Source organism: Haliotis rubra, unplaced genomic scaffold (assembly GCF_003918875.1).
Source record: "Haliotis rubra isolate DU_JTF1 unplaced genomic scaffold, ASM391887v1 Scf10, whole genome shotgun sequence".
NCBI lineage: Eukaryota > Metazoa > Mollusca > Gastropoda > Lepetellida > Haliotidae > Haliotis > Haliotis rubra.
The window spans coordinates 3,895,765-3,918,496 of NW_025764892.1; the positions used below are offsets into that span (position 1 = coordinate 3,895,765).

The 22,732-nt window shown below is 37.6% G+C and overlaps 1 protein-coding gene across 1 annotated transcript in view; it reads left to right on the plus strand.

The window, feature by feature from the left end:
• LOC124263251 (solute carrier family 17 member 9-like) overlaps nt 1-22,413 on the plus strand; it is a 35,187-nt gene extending 12,774 nt beyond the window's left edge. The window contains 9 exon segments of the mRNA XM_046697874.1: nt 3,518-3,617; nt 5,477-5,550; nt 8,799-8,911; nt 8,913-8,965; nt 13,624-13,720; nt 19,654-19,741; nt 20,864-21,070; nt 21,683-21,712; nt 22,085-22,413. Coding sequence (XP_046553830.1) covers nt 3,518-3,617; nt 5,477-5,550; nt 8,799-8,911; nt 8,913-8,965; nt 13,624-13,720; nt 19,654-19,741; nt 20,864-21,070; nt 21,683-21,712; nt 22,085-22,224 — 902 coding nt within the window. The 3' untranslated portion in view covers nt 22,225-22,413.
• Nucleotides 22,414-22,732: the final 319 nt, after the last annotated feature.

Sequence of the window (22,732 nt, forward strand, 5' to 3'; positions counted from 1 at the left end):
ATTGTAATATTGTGCTGATAACAACTCTGCAGGTACATGAAGGTGTCAAGCAATATATTCAGAAGAATCAGGTGTTGCTTAACTAAGCATACCTGTCTCTAGCTACTGAACAAGTTATCAAGGTATTGCGAGTCCTGTTTACATCAATGAGTCTTTGGCTTTTGTGCTGAGAGCGGAGTTAATTTGATACTTGAAACGCCCCATGTAACATGTTTTATGAACAAATGTAGGCATTGTTATAGATGCTTTTCATATCAGTTGACAAAATACCAGACTTTGAAACCCATGTTTAATATCCCATATGCTATGCATAATTAGTCTCTAGTTGTATTGTGTACTGTTGTGGAATGTGAGCTTATCTCACAAATGATGTTTCTATTGAAATGACACTTAAACATGAGCAGGAATCTACAGCTGTTGTGAGGGATGGTAACAAAGTGATAATTGCAATATAGATATTACCTAGCAACAGCTGTTGATGCTTGGTGACAGCCGTTACCAGTATCAACATTCTGCATCATTAGGCTCATAGGAAGAGACAAAGCTATTAAACTCACCTGACTGAAAGTCCCCCAGGCCCCGATTTCTCGAAACAAACTTAAGTTTTTACTCAAATTTCAAACTGAGTTTGACAATTTGAAAAAGCTGAATTTTTAACTCAACTGCATTTTTTAAATTAAAAAAAGCCCAAACAACTTAAGTAATCTATCCAACAAACTCAAATGTTCTACTAAGTTTGAGTTCAATATTGATTTCAGTTTATTCTGGGAAATGCATTTTCCTGCGTTTTCTCAAATTTGAGTAAAAACTCAGACTTAAGTCAAAACTCAGACTTAAGTTTGTTTCGAGAAATCGGGGCCAGGGTACTTACGTTGTGAATTGTTTGTTGTTAACTTTGGCATTTTCAAATCTCCGTACCTACAAGGCTTATGTACCGGTAATTGACACCTTGTATGACGACTACAGTATCCATGAAAACAGCTCACATTATTTGGATCCTATTTTAAACATGACCGTGATGATTGCTACATTGAAAGAATTTAATTTTTTGAGATTCACTGCTATTTTTGCACTTTTGATGAAATATAATAGGCAACAAATATGTGTGGCTCTTCATTCAGCACCACTACATGGCCTAGGAATCTGAGTGAGTGAGTTTAGTTTAATGCTGCTTTTAGCAATATTCCAGCAATATCCCAGCGGGGGACACCAGAAATAGCTTCACATATTGTACCCATGTGGGGAATCGAACCCGGGTCTTCTGTGTGATGAGCGAATGCTTTTACCACTAGGCTAACCCACCGCCCCTATGAATCTGAACATTAATGGACTTAGCTATGTTGTCGATAAAAAATGCTCACAGGATTTTGATTAGATGTTAGTAATGGCCGCCAGCAAGTATGTTTAGGAAGACATTAATGGCCATTAATCAGCAATATCTAGACATTTAGCATAGCTGAAGTGAATAGGTAAATGGTCCTAATACACATGTTCCATGGGGATATTAACAATTTTGACCTTGATCCAACCTTTACAGCATAATGGATGGTGTCACCATATGAAAATTCTAAGTAGGGACAAAATTGCATGTATTAAACTAGACCATACATATGCTTGTATGTATGCACAAGGTATGGTGATTCAGGCTGTGATTTTGCTATTTACAACCTGCACTGGTGTATGTTAACAATGGCAGGTACAGGTTACCTTCAGTAACAGGTTGCACTCGGTGCAGGTAACAATAAATCCTCCAACATTATTATAGCTGTCATCGTGTGTTAATTGGGAAGTAAGTGACTGGAAGTAATATATGTTTTGCTCCACGTGACTTGTTACAAACATAAACATTTGTGTACTCATAAATTACTCTCGTAGCAGTAATAATGTAGTTGATGTTCATAAATAATGCAAATGCAAGATTGAAAGATAATCGTTCATAATTTATCATCATGGGATCTGATTCTGTTGAATGTAGCTGATACCGAGTACTTGTTATGAAAACTCCTAAACAAATATTTATGTTACTTTTTTAGAACCAGTGATGATTATGTTCTGGTGTCTTCACATTTTTAATGATAGTTTAATAATAATATCCTTTTTCAACTTTGAATTTACATAATGTTATGTCTTGTTATTCGTCTGTTTGTCTGACCAGCCTCATGCAGAATTTTTGTGATGATCTCTATAAATATCAACTAAATAGGATATACATTGAATAAGAAATAAATGGAAAAAACACTCATAAAAATAGGGCTGTGTATTGACAGGTAAATTGTATTGCAATATTTTGCGATTCAGGTATTGTGCATTGTGATAAATTGGGAACTTAAGTAATTGACAGCATGTGCCATTAACTGTGCATGTTGATCCTTTTTTTTACATTATAAGTCCTTAAACATATATGTTATGGTTCTGATAACAGCAATCTCAAAATTAGGTTGAATAGTCAGGGATTCTATTTTCTTTTTTATACAGTTTATTGTATTACAGTATGCTGTCTTGTCATTGAATAACGAAGGAAAACATTTGTTGTGAATGAATGTCTGTGTAGATTTTAATTTAAACCATAAAGATAATCACAAAAACTTCATATATGTTCTTTACCCGATATACTGGATCTCATAAAAAGATATTGCAATATTTTGTTTGAAAAGCGTATTGCTATATACTGGTATACAGGTAATACATAAAAACATAAATTTGATCAATGTGATGAAGGCATGCATTGTAATATTTCATGAAGATCTTCAGAAATAAGCTTTCAGGAATATGGCACTGTGTCAATGAAATCACTTCATGTTTGACAAACCTTGGCATTGTATGGACAGTGGGTCTATTTTCTTAGCCTTCTGCTAAATAGTAATGAAATTTGGGAAATCATGAGAATCTGTTGATTCTACTTCAGTTTCAAGTGATTCCTCTGGCTTAAACCATCTAAAGTTTATGTATGGGTTAGATATATAATTTCTCTTTAGAGTTACGTAATGACCTATATTTGCATCAGTGCTTCCTGTTAAATTACACATTGGAATGGCCAGTGAATTCCTGACTCAGAAGCCAATGCCACAAGAATACCCTGACATCATAATAATGGTGTCATATTGGCAAACTGAACTTTGAAGAAGATTGATTTCGGTGAGCTGGCAAGTAATAAGTATTTTCCTTGCCACAGTATGCCTGAATGTCAAGCATCAACACGATAGCTGTAACTGAAATCTCAGGTTAATTTGCTGAGGTAATTAAATCTATACCCTACCAACCACAAACATGGCAGCGACTAGACAAAATCCTGAAGGACTAGTTCAAGTTGTTTTCAACCAAAATCTAGCTTTTTCACATAAACTATTGTCCGAAATGAGCTAGTTGGTTTTAGCCCTGTCAGCTATTACCTATTTCTGTGACAGGGTTCCATTATCCAAGAATGACAAGTTTCCAACCCAAATATTGTCTGAAATGAGCTTGTTGCCTTTGCACGACTCTGTCTAGCCCTATCTACTATGACCTATTTTTGTGACAGGGTTCCATTATCCAGGAATGACAAGTTTAATATCAAGGAAGGTTGTGGAGCAGGAACGATCTCTCACATATAGCTTTATAGCCTCGGGATCCCATTTTGGGTAAGGGTCTTTTCTTCTCACGTCCCATAGGTGGAGAAAACAATGTCAAAGGCTTCATTACCACTGAAACATGAATGAAATATACTACTGAAAAAATATGAGGACCACTCAATTCTTTCACATTGCTGTAGTTAGTCAGCCATGAAAAATGTTGAGATGAGCCGACTCTTTCAAATTTCTATGGTGTAAATGACATGATGTGACAGATTAATTATTGTCAATTGATAAAATTTGTTGTCCTTAACTTTTTTGCGTAGTATTATGTACATTTTATGCTGAAACATTATGAACATGCAATGTCTGTAAATTCACTGACGTAATAATGGTTCTACAACAGTCTTCTTCATGGTGCACAGGTGAGTTGCCATCATGGTTCAGAGTTGTTCCCCTTAGGTGTGACAGAAACCTATGATCATGGATTTAAATTCCCAATTTGGAGTTAACTCCCATACCTGTCAACATAGTTTGAACAACTGTGATGGCTTACATTTTACTTATAACAGGAGCAATGAGAAGGAAGGGACTTGAACACTTCAGTTTACGTTATTGCATTAAACCCAATGTTAGAATACAATATTGAAGTTTCTTATGAAATAAGAATGAGAAACTACACAATCAGAGAATACCAAGCAAACTGCATTTTTCAGGGTGTTTCAGCATGTTTGAATCAAGTTACGTCAGTGGCGATATTTTACCTAATTATTGCATTAAACGCTCATCATCATCATCACTTATCATCATGATGTTGACGCACTTTTATGAATGTGCCGATAGTGTATCCTCTAGCAGTGATTCAGATCACTATGTTTTCTCCATCTATGTGTCTTCCTGTTTCTATTAGCTAGTGCAACAAAAACAGATTTCATACTTCTAAAATATTTCTTAACTGTTTCTCCATCTACTAATATTGACATAACTGCTACATGAAAATGTAATGTTCAGCATTTTCAAAATTTGTTTATTTTTACTTTTGACAAAGTGTCTGAAGTCTGTTTCTGTAGATAGTTGACGAAGCTCATTTTTTTCCAGAAAGCCAACAAACATGGTGTTTTTTGATTTGGTGGATGATTACTATTGTTGTTCATGATGTTAAATGGTTCATCAGAACGCACAGGTGCATATATGTTGTTTACACAGTTTAATTGAAAATTTATAGTAATGAAAGTAAAGATAACAGGAATATTATTAACCTCAGCCTACATAAATAAATCTGTATGTTGCTGGAAGGCATATGTTAGAAGAAATATCATTTTGTTTAGATTGTACTTATTTATATAGTCTTATTAAAACAGTAAACATCTGGTGGAATGTGTACATTTCATGTCAGGATTTATGTACATGTATCAATGATCATACATAAATGAAAAGTGCAACTCTGCCTATACATCTAAGCTATATTAGCAAACTAACTTGTATGTATCCATCTTGCACATACTGAATCTAATTTCTAAACGATTTTTGCAAAACCAGCTAACCATGTTTGAAATCATGATTCATATTCAATAGAAAACTCCTTGGTTTGGGGTTGGGTTTTTTGTGTTTAGAACATTGAAATGTTCCTTAGGTTACAAGCTTATAACTTTTCTGATATTTTATTAAATATAAAATTGTTTGAGAAATTTTAATAATACATGTAGTAACAGTTAAAGAGAAATATTTTGCAATCTTCATAACTGATTATAGAGTTCATTTAAGGAGAGTCCTATTGTGTGTATATGATATGATATATTATAAGTCTCAAATGCAGTTAATATGTAATTTTTACTGTGTACGCATGATAAGTTGTGCCATAATAATTGTATGTAGATCTACATCTGCAGGGTTCAAACTCACTCACTCATTCACTTGTTGTGTTGTAGCACTCTGTTGACAGGCAGTGTGGGATCTCTCCTCTTAGACCGGTATGGCTGGCAAATGCCATTCTATTTCATTGGTAAGTTATCAACATGTTACTAGCATAAGTTCAAGATTAGAAATGAACCTGAGAAGCCTTCTCGCCCAAATACTAATAACATAGAACACCCACTAAGAGGATAGTGCATAAGGAATTATTAAGTACAGTACAGTACAATATGTTGCTGCATGTCTTTCATTTAATATAAATGGATAACGACATTGAAGCAAATAATGGCCATGAGTCCTGAGCATAATTGTGTATGTTTTGTAACTGAGGTTAGTAGATATCTAAATGTTAAATAACATACTGCTGAAAGGAAGTAGTATACACAATGGGGCTATGGGACCAGGTCCCCCCCAAGGAGGAGTCCCTAATCCCGTAGCCCCATTGTGCATACTACTACGGAGGTGCATGCAAAATTTGATGAAATCGGTCAAATAGTTTCTAAAATATTGACTTTTAAGTGAGCATGGGGTCAGTCGGGAAAAGGCAAAATGTCCAACTTTTTGTCGTAATTAAGTCTTAATTAATCTAATGAAGTCATCAAGAGTGTTCCCAATGCCGTTTTGCTATAGCGTAACCATCTGCCGGGATGCATGCAAAATTTTCACGAAAATCTGTCAAATAGTTTAGGAAATAATCACTTTTTAGTGAGCATGGGGTCGGTCTGGCGAAAAGCTAACAATCCAATGTATTGTCGTACTTGTTATATATTATCGAGTCGAGAGGTGTTTTTAGCTGAATGAAATGCAGGTCTCGGAAGTCATCACCTCGCTACCGTCTCGGGGGTTGCTTTGAGCGAGCGCCGTGGACGAGTATAAGTGTGTGTGTCTCTCGGCTCGGCTATGATGATGATGCACGGCCAGCTGACTAGCGAGGCTTCAGATGTCTGAAAGTGAATGAAACACAGCTCTAGGCAGTTTCCCCCACAGGTTGTCTCGGTATCACCGAGCGAGCGCTGTGGGCGAGTCACAGTGTGTGGCTCGGTTTGGCTTGTACAGCCGACTGGCTGGCTGGCTGGCAACATTATGTTGATTTCCACTAAAAAATACCGCAACTCTCGGCAGTTCCCGCGGGTCGACTCACTGCCGTCTTGATAGCATTGAGCGAGCGCTGTGGGAGAGTCGCAGTGTGTTTGTCTCGGCTCGGCTATTTCGCTCGTTGCCCACGGTGTCGCCCATGAACGAGGTGTCCATGGCTGCTGCATCATTGTCGTTCAGCTGGTATACGTCAAAATTGTCCATGGGAATATCATCAGCCATTTTTTTTTTAATATTAAACTTTTAATATACATAGTTTCAATATAAACAATGTCGCAAAATGGACGAAAGCTAGATCCTCTCCGAAGATCGAGAGAGCCCATGGGTGTCAAAGCCGTGCGTCAGTCGGTGAGGATCACCAACAATCTGAGCACGATCGACAAAACCAAACGCTGCTGGTTCGATTCCCCAACCTGGTTGCGAACGACGTCATTGTTCCTGGCACGACTCGACAGGCTTTTCAGATCACGTTGGAGTCCACGCCGATCGCCGAGTACGTTGGCTTGATACCCAAGATGTATTCCATCAAGAAAGCCGACGACGATGAAATCCGAAAGGCGAAAGGCGTGAAAAAACGTGGTGAAAAAAACACATCAAGAATGCCAGATTCATGGAAGCCCTGTTCAATAATAAAACGTTCAAACACCAAATGAACATGCTGAGAAGCGACGGACACAGGATATACGGACTGAGAATCAACAAGACCTCGCTGTCTCCCATGGACACGAAACGATGGATCGCCATCGACGGAGTCACCACTTACGTGTACGGGCACAAACACGTATCGAATAATTGAACGCTTATGCACACATGCGTACATATATCATGGAGAAAATGTATTACAGCCCGTGAGAGTACTGGAAAGGCACGGACGCCATCCCGAAACTCGCCAAAGCCATTCAAGTCTCGGAAGAGAAAGCCAAAGCCTGGCTTAAAAAACAAGACATCTGACAAGTCTACAAGTCTACGAGGGAGACAGCAGAAAACGTGCCAACGATCCGATATGGTCCATGAAACCGTACAACATAGACCTTGTCGACATCAAAGATGGCGAACCGAACTTGTCCTTCTTGAAAGACGGACAGCCGAGAGCATTCGTCAGAGAGGAGTCACGACACAGTCCCTTACACATCACCCACCGTGTGATGATAGTTTCTCGTCATGATTTTTTATCAGTCTTGCATACCTATTTTTCTGCTTAATGTAGCCAACCAGCCAGCCAGCCACCCATACACCAAGCCGAGAGAGACACACGCACTGCGACTCGTCCACCCACAGCGCTCGACCGACCCCATGCTCACTTAAAAGTCAATATTTCAGAAACTATTTGACCGATTTTCATCAAATTTTGCATGCACCTCAGTAGTAGTATACACAATGGGGCTACGGGATTAGGGACTCCTCAAGGGCTCAATTTTTAAATTGAGCCCTTGGGGGGGACCCGGTCCCGTAGCCCGATAACAATAGTTTCAAGCTGAGAAATCTACTGCTTTGTCAAATCAAAGATTATATTGTAAGCATCTTATTCAGAAGTGGTGTACTGTTATCATATTGAATCAGGGCTCCAGATAAGGGCCGTATCGGCGTATGTACGGATATAAAATAAGCATGATACTGATGAAATAATTTAGAAAAAATAGCAGATATGCACCACAGCAATGGTGTACAGTCTTACTGAGTCTTAGAATCATTTACAGATGTATTTATCTGAAAAAGCATTGTTTTATTGTTCACTGACCAGTTTACACAAGAGTAGCAATGTTGTGGTGCATATATGAAACAAAACACAAGATTACTGATACTCCATTAAATTCCATTCTATACTCTAAATGTACTCTTAAGGTTTTCCAGTACTCCTATATTGAACAAATGAGGAGTACATACTCCTGATGTTGAAAAATTATCTGGAGCCCTGTAGAATATTATTGCCACTGTAGTATATTAGACCAGACAGAATGTTACTGGACCCAAGCTTCTGGGTAGTGGGACAACTCACACAGTAGTAATGGAAAGGACTTGTCAGGTCATATGAAGCTGATGAAATGTGGTTCTTAGAATTGAATTTTATTTTTATTTTTACATATCAAGAGACATGGCACTTTGGTAGTTTATTCATGGATTCAGAATAGCATCACTTTTCTCATCTATACGTGCATAAATACTTTTTGAAAGTGTTTTCAGTTCTTGATAGATAATTTTAGCTGCATGTACCACAGGAATGACTGACTTTATGTATGTTTTCAGGTCTGTGTGGTCTGGGGTGGATGTTGATGATGAGATACTGTCTTGTAAACCATCATAGGAAAAAATATATCAACCTACATTTACATGACGGGTCTGGGTACCCAGACAAAACAAAAAGAAGTACATGGAGTTCCATGGATCACATTATTTACAAAAGCTGCATTCTGGTAAGTAGCATCAAACTTAGATAACAATATTGACACTTGATACCTCATCGCCATCATTACCATGGTTACCATTCATTACCATCAAAATTACAGACGTTTGCTAACAGTCATGTTTGACATTTACGTAATATTAATTAAGTGACACTGGCTTAATATGCTACTCAAAAGAAGGTGACGAATATTCGATTCTTTCAGAGGCCTACAGTTCATTTGTCATGGCACGACAACTATATGCCATGTATGATTTACTGTAGTCATATAGAAGTGGACGTTCTTCAATTGTTTTGAGTAGTATACAACAAACAAAACCCTGAGAGAAGTCCTTGCAGCAATTCTAAATCAAAGCTATTGTGTGTTGATTGCCTGTGAATCACTGTCACACCGCCATGACATTCTCTAGTTATATACTGTCTCTGATGTGTCAGCCAAAACTCTCTGTCAAAGCTTTGTTATGTAAGTTGATTCATGGATGTTACCATGTAACATCCTCCCGATAGATGTTTCAAATGATTTATAATGTCAGGTCTACGTTGTGACGAGGCCAGGGCTCCAGAAATATGTTCCTGCCATTGAGTGTTTACTCATGCTACCATTAACACTGGGTATTGATACCTTTCTTTGGTTATTCAGTATTCTGTATTCTCCCGGGTCCAGTCTGATGGGTATAAAACACCAATAACTTGTTGAATAAGGGTTGTTAAATCATTTAAAAGGGGCAGTAGGGGAGCGTGGTGGTTAAAGCTTTCGTTCATCACGCGGAAGGCCCGGGTTCAATTCCCCATGTGGGTACAATGTGTGAAGCCCATTTCTGGTGTCCCCCGCTGTGATATTGCTGGAATATCGTTAAAAGCAGTGTAAAACCATACTCACTTAATTTTAAAATGCTGATTCAGGGATTTCTAATTTGTGTCTGTTGTGTGCTTCTCCTGGTTTGTAACTTGTTGCCTAAACTTTCCTTTTTAAGCATTATTGACTGTAGTGGAGTTTGTACATGTGTGATGCATGTGTTCGTTCATTTCGTGCATATTTGAAGTAAGCAGTTGAAAATATATTGTATAATGTTGATATATTTATGGAGCTCTGGTAGGCACAAGGACTTCACAGACATTATCTGTTAGGGGCTCTTGTTGGTTCTCTCCAAATATTGTTTGTGACAGTATGGCCATCACTTCATGAAGTGTTTGGACTGAATTCTTCTTATTAACCATTAAGGAAACTGTTACCAGCATTATACTCAATGTGTTTAAAACAAACAAAAGTTCATTACAAGCCAAGTCACACTATGATGGTGGTCATGGCTAAATATGTTTTTATTTCATATTTTGATCTATGAAAGTTTACATTCAGTTCGGGTAACATGCAACTGAACAAAATTCTGTATCAGCATATTTTCATTAAGAAATAATTAAAGTATGCAAGGACTATTTCATTCAGGGATCAAAGTAAGATATTGGTTGTGAAATCAAGTAGTGCACTTTTAGTTCTATTCTGTTTTGATTTTTATCATTTCTTTGCAAGAATATCATACATTAATGAGTAATAGTATATTGAGAATATCCAAAACAGCATGCATGTGCTGAAAAGTTGGAACCAGCCATAGAATGACCAGGTTACTGAAAACAAACAAGGTTTACTCCAGTGTTTGACCCACACCACCCATGTACATGTATAAGATACAGCATTACTTGCCGACAGAGAGGATGTAGGTTTCCTGATTGAGATTAATAGCATTAATGTCATGTAAATCGTGCAGTGAAGCAAATCTTCAATTATAATCGATAATCGTTCACCACAATCCTCCGATAATCAATAGTGGATTTGGTTTCCATTCCCAACACTAGTGGGTCATAAGGCTGGGTGTGTCATATTACCTGATTTTGATATTTTCTCTACATTTGGCGTAGGAATAAATTAGTTCTGTGAACATTCAATATAATATTGTAATTATCAGTTAGCCCGTTTTTATCGGTGGTAGCCCAAGTTGTTATTTTGAATAATCATGTGTTTTGCATTGCATTTGAATGTTCATTATCTCATAACATTCCATCATGTATATCATATGACCAGTGTTTGTACACCAATCTATCTCTAACTTTACAGCTTTAACACCATTGCTCCTTTTAACATGCTTAACACGTGTCAGAAAACATGACTGCAATGATTTCAGTAACACAGACTCTGCACTTTGTTGTACTTGTTTAAGAAATGGCAGGCTTTTCACACAGTATCAGTACTTATATAGTTCTGTTTTCAATCACACAAGTTGCTGTTTTACACCATATTAGATTGTAGATTAGTCACTATGATTTTATACTTTCCAAATTTTTGTCAGTTTGTTTACTATCACACCACTCTATGTTTTGGAATTATTATATCTTGCACAATGAACTTGGTGGAAATTTTCTGTGAAAACTTTTAGAACAAATCAAGAGGATTTTATTTTTAGTATAAGTAAAATTCGGAAAAAGTTTCACTACCTGTCATACTGTGCAGAAAGTAGAAATTCCCTTGGCAAACTTTATTGATTTCAGGTAGTTTCTTTTGTGTTTGAACATGAAACTGTAAAGTGAAGCATTTGGTTTTTTATTTTCCAAGAAATTGAGAAATTTTAATTTTTTCGTCTTGATCCTGCATATGGGACAAATTTGAATAGGAGGAGAATAAAATCTGAATTTCTTATAAATATTTCTTGAAACTAAAATATACAACATATAAACATGGTAATAATAGAGATTTTATTATATTGACAAATGTTAACAGTATGTTTGTGTAATATTTTGTAATTGTGTAACTATACTACCCATCAAAAGTTTAGACTCACTAGTGTAAATGTAGCCACTTACTTGTCCACTGTTCTAAACTAGCTTTTTGCAAAATATTCCATACTGTTTAAAGGTACTGTTTAGTTATGAACTGGTGTATTGTAAAACATATTCGTAACATTGAAAAGATTATTGTCATGAGTTCAGTAAATGATTAAAATCTGTGAAAATTGGCGAATTCTTAACAAAACTTTACACCAAAACGCATCTGTTCACATGCACGACATTTGCTCATGCCTTTCGCAATTTGAAGCATCATCCTTGTGCAATTCATCTGCATAAGGTTTTCAGTTGGTTCCCCCAAGTTGGTGGAGAAATTCATCTTCGATGTACCCACATACATATACATAACATATAGTGAGTGCTTTCAGTGAGTCTAAACTTTTGATGGGTAGTATATGATGCTTGAGCGGGAATTGTATACATATGGATATGTCATTGTGATTTATCTGCTGTCTATACCCTGCATATTAGGCGATGTCATACCGTGTCTGTGGAACAACATGGAGCATGTAAATATGCTCTGGCATCACCAGTGCTTACATCATCTGTCTGAGGGTTTCCAGCCTATGTTTCCAGCCTGAATTTTGGTTAAGGCTAAGATATTATGAGTACTTTTAAAATAATTATCTTGTGCCATGCTTATAGTGATTACATTGATTTAAACAGATTGCATGACCATGTTTACAAAAAATACAATTTGTGGACAAAAAAGTATTCTTTTTCTTATTAACCTTGAAAATGTCACTGTTTTTAAAGAAGAACAGTGACATAATCACTAGGGGTGAAACGGTACGCTCTTACCACGGTATGGTACGTATTGCGGTACAAGACCTTCGGTTCGGTCCGTTCTGGTTCGGTATATGAGATATGATCATAATACAGAAAAGAGAAGAAATGCATAGATTTTGTCATGATGATTCAATTTCTAGACATTTTGGAAAATGTTTAAAAAGGTTAATAAAATGACGATAAGAAAACCAAAAATACAGATTTTTGGGATTGCATTACAGTATTCCGAACTGAAGGCAAAATACCGCGGTTCTACTAATATTTCCCCCTAATAATCACCATTATCATACTTTTATAGACATGTTAACTCTTATTGGTTCCATTGTTATCATGAGCAGTGACCGAGTCATCATCTGTCATTTGCACCAATGCTCTCAGCCTGTCCATAAACAATGGAACAATGGGTGTTAACTAGCCAATCAGCATAAATAAGAAAATGGACAATTTCACCAATATCTGTATCTTTATGGGTAATATTCTGTATAAATACAGTAAAACTCTGGTTATAACTACTTTTAGTTCTTTCTAATCATAGTTTATAAGACGAGTATATGGATGGCAACTTCTTGTATATTGTATATCACAACGTTTCTGGGCTACTTCTTTCCCTTTCTTCAGGTGATTTAAGACAGATGTAGAAAACAAACTATATATACCAGGGCCTAGATTTTCGACGCTCTCTTAGCGCTAAGATAGTCGTAAGTGTCATACATTAACATTACCTTACGACTATCTTAGCGCTAAGAGAGCTTCGAAAATCTAGGCCCAGATTTACAGGAAGCCAGAAACACATGTAAAATTGGAACGTTGTGATATACAATAAACAAGAAGTTGCCATCCATATACTCGTCTTATATATTCACCAACTTCCAAATGCCTCTGAAGAATCTAATCATAGTTTATTATACATATTTCCACTTAAATATACAGCTAGTTTCCAGGACCAAAACATTTGTTATATCCGTCAGTTGGTTATGAGTGTGTTCGTTATAGACGTAGTGTACTGTATTTTAGTTGATCTGTATGTTTACTTCTTACTTCCAGGTCATTAATTGTAGGCCACTTTTGTGAAAACAATGCATTTTACATCCTCTTGTCATGGCTGCCCACATATTTTCATGAAAATTTCCCCACAGCCAAGGTGAGTTTTGTCCACCAAATTTAGTTGCAAGTCCTGCCCTATGCTTGACTGACCCTCTGAATGCTGACAGGACTTGTTTTGAAGGGTTTGCAAGACAGGGAACTGTTGGTGCGAACTTAAGTTTACTCAAAATTAGGAAGGAAATTATTCTTCAAAGGTTTACATTTTTACCTCATGCCCTAGCTCAGTACACATAAATGAAGGTAAAAGGTTTAAGACAAGGATGTCATCTGCTTTCTTTCTTTTTGTTGTAATTGTTCTAATTGTTACAAAGGGTCATGTTTCACTTTGTCATGACAGCCAAAGAAAGGATGTTGATTGTCATGGAACAATGATCTGTTTCTGATAGAAAAAATCCCAAATATAGAAATCTATTTGCAATTTCACCTGGAAAAATACATATTTATGCCAGTCCCTTTGAAACCAGCTGTCAGTGTTGAGGGTGTCATTTGTGTATTTGGCTCTTCCTTGTCTTGTTTTGCATGTACCACAAAGTCACATGACCAACAGATGTCACAGGTGCAACTCCCAATCAATACTGAACTTTATAGAAATACTTGGACAGATGTTGAGTGAGTGAATGAGTTGAGTTTTAAGCCGCATTTAGCAATATTCCAGCAATATCACGGCAGGGGACACCAGAAATGGGCTTCACATATTGTACCCATGTGGGGAATCAAACCTGGGTCTTCGGCGTAACAAGCAAACACTTTAACCACTAGACTACTCCACCTGGACAGATGTTGAAGTGTGATATTGCTGGTGTGTGTAATACAAGATGATTGTACTAATTCTCCTGCATGGTTTACTGTAGATTGTTCAAGGTGCTGTCTGCATGCATGTTGCACTCTAACCTGTCATGGCTGACGACAATACCCATTGTAGCTGCAACCATTGTTCTGACATTTGTTTTGCTTTCAGGGCAATGTTGGCAGGGCATTTTTCTTCAGCACTGATTTTTCAAATCCTATTATTTTGGATGCCAACATACTTCCATGATAATTTCCCTTCTGCCAAGGTAAGGATTTGGGAGACCGACCTGCAATCGTTGCATCCTTGGATTCCATGGATATTTTGTCGTCCGGCTGGTGTCATTGATAAGTTTGGATGGCTCAGTATGTTTGGCAATAGAACTGTTACTTCCACAGGGCCATCTTTAGACTTGCTGATATATGGCCCCAAGTCCTCTTCAGCCAATGTCATTATAAAATCCCTATTCATTTAATATCTATAAGTATAACAAACAACACATTTCATGGTTGTGTAGCTCTGTATTTCACTGATAACAAGACCAACACAGGACAAGAGATTTTGATGTTTAGTTTTATATGACCTTGAGAGCCGTCTGAATATACAGCATAAAAATACCTCAGAATTTTACAAATAGGAATATGTTAGAAATCCCAGTTCCAACCAGAATAGTAATAAACTTTAGTAGGACCCTGTGGGGATTCTAGGTTAGAACTGAGCAAACTATGCTTGTTTAGATGGTGACTGAATGGATCAGATGGTCAGGCTCAGTGACCTGGTTGATTGCAGGTCATCATGACCCAATGGGGTGGACCATTGCTCACAATGTCAACCACTGGATTGTCTGTTCCAGACTCTGTAATATACAGAAATAATACTTCTTTTCATGCTAATCCCATGAAGCCTTACTTTTGCCTCAAGTGATTGAGTGGACGTGTACAAGTTGTGGCGGAATATTTAACAAAAGACCTATGAGGCTACAAGTCATATTGTACACTTGTTTAAGTCCAGGCATCCTAATTACTACCATTCACTCTACAGAGTTACATCCCTTGGCAGTGACAGGATCCACAAGAAATATGATCAGATTCCCAAAAATTGACCCATATATAAGAGATGGTCAGTCATCATGAAACCTTTCATCAAATTGTAGTTATCAAAGGTAGTTATCAAGGAACATTAAACCCAGACAACTCACCCCAGACAGGTTCCTTGCCTTCAGAAGATTCATGCAGAAATTCCACTCTTTGCACTGCAAGAAGCCAGTAAGCTAGCAGGTAAATTCGAATGAATCTAGTTCCTGTTCATGAAAAACAAGTGGCTGGCCTGTATGTTTGTATAAGTTGGAAATATCAACAGTGACTGACATCATCAGCATAGAACTAAAATACCAGGGAATCCAAGGATACTTCTATCAGGGATTCATGAACAATAAGCCGTACATTTGTGTTATTTCAGGGCTTTAATAACTGGACACTTTTGCCATTCACTGTCATTTCAAATCCTTCTATTCTGGGCACCAACTTACTTCCATGACAATTTCCCATCAGGCAAGGTGAGAAGCTAATGCGTTAACCAGAAGAGGGTGTTTGTCATGTGGGCTCCTACTCATATCTCTGCTCACACTGTCAAAGGGCTTACAGGACCACTCTTGATCGGTTAACTGTCCAAATGTATCCTGTGTACAAAAGGATATATTGAGTTGTACCCAGACTCTTTGTGCATTTTGTTTTTTACCCACACCACATGCAAGTATACCCCAGTGTTTCGTCTTGAGATGTTATGACATCAACCTGCTTTGTGTTAATGGGATTTGTGTTTTCTTGCCTGTTTCCATGAAACTGACTCAGGAAAATGTTGGTATAGCATGTAAATACACAGAATCTTCTTTAGGAATTCGTAACAAGAACAGTCATATTGCCAGAGGCCATAATATTATTGTGGGTCCCTTCAGGTCATAGAAACCGGTTGATTTTCAGTAACCCCTGCTTGTTGTAAGAGGCGACTAACGGGATCAGATGGTCAGGCTCGCTGACTGGGTTGACACTTGTCATCGCATCCCAGTTGTGTAGATCGACGTTCATGCTGTTGATCACTGGATTGTCTGGTCCATACTCGTTTAATTACAGACGCCGCCATATAGCTGGAATATTGCTGAGTGTGGCATAAAACTAAACTCACTCACTCACCCACTCACTCTTGACATAGAATACGGCAAAATGTCCAAAATCATTGTAAACTTATGTATGTTCTGGATACGAAACCCTAGGTGCAACTCAGTATAAGTTTTTGTACTCAGGGTACATTGTGATGGTATAGATCTACAGTGATCCTATCAACATCACTAGGTATAGCACTATAACCATGGTTACGGAATGATCCTGGCGGTTTATGAAGAATCTTATATAAAGTGTTGCATGCTTCTGTAACTGGAAAAGGGGCATGAGTAGATTGAGGATCACTTTTTCAGCCCCTTTGCTTGACTGGCAGTAAAAGTTTAACCTTTAAGAGGTTTGATGTCTCATTACAGTAGAACCCTGATGGAGCAGACACATGGGTCAAACATTTGTAAAAACATCCACAAAATAAGGACACAATGCAAATTTCCCTCCTTATTGATATATATATGGATGTTTGTGGTAATTGATGTATCAGAATAATGTTTCCAGTAATTAATACCAGAGGTCCAGATAAGATTTAGCTCATGTGGGTACTGTACCCACTGTATTTTTTAGGAGTGGGTATTATGAATGTTGAGTGGGTATTTCATTTTCCGTTACCCACTGCTTTCAAATATGTGGGTATTTCAGTCATTTTACTCACCTAAGTAGTAGGGTAAGTTTACTAAGCAGGTATGTTCTGCCTAATGTCATACCTAATCAGAACCAACTTAAATATAATGAAAATGATTTCATGTAAAAAATCACTAATCCTATACTGGCAGTACAACGCTTGTCCTATACTAACAGTACAACTTGATAGCAATCGTTGTCTTTTTCATTACACAAGCGATTTTTATAAATATATTCTGTACGCATTTGTTTTAAACTTTTTGCGTATCTAACATTTTAAATGCGTAATTGCTACGCAACAATTATTTTTAAATGCGTAATTGGAAATTTTCTATGCGTATTTTACCCGGATACGCAACTTATCTGGGCCTCTTAATACTATGCTTAGAAATTACACACAAGTTTGGTGTACAATTTATTAAAACTGCTCAACTGTCTGTATGGAAAGTATCATAGCATGGGAAGCTTGTGTACATAATTATCATCTCAATATTATATTTTGTTTTATATTATATTGGTTATTAAGTTTCTCCTGTTCTTCCTGGCTTTTTCTCTCAACAACCAATTGACAAAATTTGTTAAGTGGCACCTGAGTTGTCAGTGTGTTTAATGCTGCACTCAGCAATATTCCCACTACATGTACGCACATGTGATAAACAGAGTCTGGACAAAACAAACTAGTGACTAATATTGAAGGAAAAATGAAACATCTTTGAGATCTGACTAAGTATATACCTGATCCATGAAGTTACGACTAATAATAAGCCTAGTTTGCTGTGACCAATTTTAATGCTATGTGGATCTAATCCTCGTTATCAGTGAGGCCCTGTGCTGTTCGTATCTGGTACTCACCTGTTTGTGGTCATCGTATCTGTTACTCACCTGCTTGTGGTCATACATCTACTTATTTCTGTGCAATTACGTATTAAGACAGTAACTCTGCTCTGGTTAGGGGAGTGCATCATGCATGCAGACTGAACATTGAATTACATGTATATTGATGCATGCAGAACTGGTTCTCCAAGATTTCTTGTTCGCTTGAACCAAAGGTTCATGCGAGACTAATGTCACGGCAAATTGTCATTTGTAAACATTTTTGACATCGACATTGAAAACTTAAGTTGAAGTTTGTTTCCAATGCATGCAAACATATGTACGGCAAATTATCCAATGTGAACTCTTTTGCTATCCACATTGAAAATGCATGTAGAATTTTTGTCTCCATTTATACAGGCAAATGTCACAGCAAATTGTCCAGTGTGAACTCTTTTTATATCCACATTGAAAATTCAAGTCAGAGCAAATTGTCCACTATAAACATTTTGGCTATCCACTTTGATACCACAATTTGTAATATTGTCTCCAGTACCTTCTCACCAAACACAATTTGTCAATGGCAGTCATTCAAGGTTATAACTATTAGGCCTGCATATACCACTGTGAAAGTTAGTGTACAGTATTACATATACATGTATATTATTTGCAGTTGCGTAGTATTTTTAGTATTCTTTTGTGGACATAACTAGGCTATGGAACTTTCCACTTCTCACCAAACACAATTTGTCAATGGCAGTCATTCAAGGTTATAACTATTAGGCCTGCATATACCACTGTGAAAGTTAGTGTACAGTATTACATATACATGTATATTATTTGCAGTTGCGTAGTATTTTTAGTATTCTTTTGTGGACATAACTAGGCTATGGAACTTTCCACTCATCTGTGTAACACTATCTACTTCTATATTCAGTGACATCTGTGTAGTAAGTGATCTGTATATTTAGGTGTGCTACAGAATCATGGTATATTACTTCTACTGTTAGTAATTCTCATGTATGTTAATGTCAGTAGTGAGATGAATCTTTGTACAGATCTTATGCAGAGTCTGATGTTTGGATCACTGAATTTAAACTGGTCCCAATGAATATACTCTCAGTGACATACATGAAGTGATTCTACTCTCTGTACAGAGTTCTATCTCTGCCAAATATTTATAATCTTGAATTTGAATCCTAAACTCACTGTAATTAAGTTTCAAGGTTTGGCAGCACCATTGTTGAGATTGTTCTCCTACCAAAGCTGACACACTGCAATTTATCTGAAATATCGTTCAAAGCAATGTTAATCCTGATAACTCCTTAAGTTTCTTGATCCTAGTAGAATAAGAATTATAAGGGCACCTGTCGTCACAGGGTCTCACTGCATGCCTACGGAATGAATTAGAGAAAGACACAACCAATTCACATTATGATAAGCTGATGAAATTTCTTTGATTGTTTGTTTATGATGTTGGAAATGGTTGCTCCAAGACAAAATATATATTAGAAATATTACTTGACTGTTTGTGTTACATACTTGTTGTCTGTGGACTAATGTCAGTCTGTGTTTCAGGGATGGGTGTTCAATGTAGTGCCTTGGGTCGTCACAATACCCAGCTCTATATTCAGTGGCTATCTAGCAGACAAGATGATTTCATCAGGTCAGTACCACACAACGGTAGCCAATGACCTAACAACATGGATTATCATTATGATTATGATTGGAGCAGTGGGGTAGCATAGTGGTTAAAGCTTACGCTTGTCACGCCGAAGTCCAAGGTTTGATTCCCCACATGGGTACAATGTGTGAAATCCATTTCTGGAGTCAACCGCCGTGATATTGCTGGAATATTGCTAAAAGCGGCATAACACTAATCTCTCTCATTCACTCACTATGATGGTGATTACAATGATGATTACAGTTGCTCTGAACAAGCTCCTGTTATGATCCCAGTTATTGCAGGCTATTTTAAATGGTATCATTCAATCATCCAATTGGTCCTTCTAGGTACCCATTCTTCAAATGGATATATTCTGTTTGAATATAAGCAGACATGTCAGTATTGAGTTCCCATACATTTCTGGGCGATGGGGTAGCCTAGTGGTTACAGTGTTTGCTCGTCACGCTGAAGACCCAGGTTCGATTCCCCACATGGTGTCCCTGGCTGTGATATTGCTGGAATATTGCCTCAAACAGCGTCAAACTAAACTCACTCTCTCACTCTCATATATTTCTCATCTCTGGATTACAGCCTTGTTTAACACTGTGTCCTCATGCTTGAGGAAAATAAACTTGGTCAGACTGTTTTGCTTGGTTGGATGGGCTGGATGGTATGGCAATTTCTGAAATTCATGCTGGTCTGCAAGCCTGAGACTAGTAAATAGTGCTGAGGACACACAATAATCTGTGGATGGCAAAATGCAATCCTCATTGACTTGTGGTATGAGGACCATAATTCTGGACCAGTTCTTTTGCCTCAGTTGGAGCTGAATAAAACTGACAGATAATGTAAACATAGAACATGCTTTTTTGTTTATTAAATCAAATTATCTCATGGGTAGACAGTAAGGCCTGTTTCCTGTACGTATTAAAGGGATCCTATGTTCATTTGTTCAGATCTCAGATTGGCTAGTGGGTTTTACCAAAATGGTTCACATCTATGACTGTTATCTCTTCATCAGAAGTTCCACCTTATCCTTTGAACTGACACACGATATAACTGATATATTGTTCAATGTATTGTGAAACCCAAAACACTCACTCACTCACTCTATGTCTACAGGTTACTCAGTGACATTTGTGAGGAAGCTGATGCAGTTCATTGCCCTCGGCGGCACAGCGCTGTTCCTCGTCATCATCACATACACCACATCGTACGAGGCGGCGCTCACCTGCATGGCCCTCTCTGTCTGCTGCTGTGGCTTCCACAACAGTGGTATCCTTGTCAACCCACAGGACATCGCGCCTAAACATGCAGGATCAGTGTTTGGTAGGTGCCCGCCAACCTCCGCTCATGTCTCCTGCTTTGATTATCCATTAACTTACTGTTTGAAAAGGATTCAGATAGTTTTGTATCCCTGTCATAAGGCTTCATATGTTTTTTAGTCAGTTTATGAGAAAGACATAAAAGTCTTTGAATAGATGAATATGATGAAAATATTTTTAAAAAAACTTTTGACAAGTTATTTACCTGCTGTGTTTCATTTAGGTAATATAGAAAAGGGGCAAAGATTTTATCATTGCTGTTAATAAGAAATGGTATATAGAAAAGGAGCAAAGATTTTATCATTGCTGTTAATAAGATATGGTGTATAATGATGTGAAACAAATTTAACTGTAAGAAACAAAGCATCACTCATGTTTGTTAAAACTGTGATATTGTATAGTTGACAGGGTTAATTGGTACAAGTATATTACTATAAAGGCATAGATTTGATCAGTGCTACCCTTTCCTAGATGTGATCTGTGGTGACCCATAATCTCACTTGGCTGTAGAATGAATATCTGTATATAGATCGCATTGATTTCTCAGTTGTGCCCTCTTTGTTGACTTAACTCTCAGAAACAAATCAATAAATTGAAGTGATCTTCTTCTTTTCAGGTATAATGAACATGGCTGGGGCCATTCCAGGTAAGAAATGTTGATGACCCTTAGTTACCGTGGCAACATTAAGTGTTTATTGAGATATCTTAAAATTCATTGTAATACATACATGTTTCTAGTACTGGCTGGTAGGGGACCCTAGTGGTTATACGGTTTGCTAGACATGCTGAAGACCAGGTTCAATTCCACCTCATGGGTGCAATGTGTGAAGCCCATTTCTGACGTCCCCTGCAATGATGTTGCTGGAATATTGCTAAAAGGTGCGAAAACCATAAACACACACTCATGTTACATGGGACATAAACAGCAAACAAACATATAAACCAAAGAGCTTGGTCATTGATGTCCTAGACCTTCAGTCCCAATGTATTCCATGATTTATTATGTTTTTCATTTCAGGTTTCATAGGAGTATACATGGCAGGTCATATCCTAGAAGTGACCAAGAGCTGGAGTGCTGTGTTCAATCAAACAGCTTTGGTCTGTATATTTGGACTGATTGTCTACACCCTCTTTGGTACAGGAAAGAAGATCATTTAGACATCCCCAGCACGTTGAAACAGCAACTGACATTGAACCATGGGAGCTAACTTCTCTGAACAGGTGCTTCAATATGAGGGAGATAACCAACCTCTCAAAAACATTGTCCATGATTATCAGTTCTGACCAGATTTCTCTAGCTGCTGGATTCCATTTCAAGGGAAAGAACTCTGTTGCTTTGATGTCCTCTTGCCCAGGAAATCCCCACATGGGCACAATGTGTGAAGCCCATTTCTGGTGTCCCCCGCCGTGATGTTGCTGGAATATTGCTAAAAGCGGCGTAAAACCAAACTCAGTCAGTCAGTCAGTCTTGCCCAGGATGTGTGTGTGGAACAAACACTGATATATACAAGTTTGAGAGAAGGGAGGCAACTCCTGTGACATACTTGACATGATGAGAGTTGTGTGTGAGGCAGTAATGGCAGCAGCTATGTGATATAATGTGTGTGATAGGCAATGTATGACTGGCAGTGCAGCTGCATGTAACATGAGGCCATAATTCTGTATG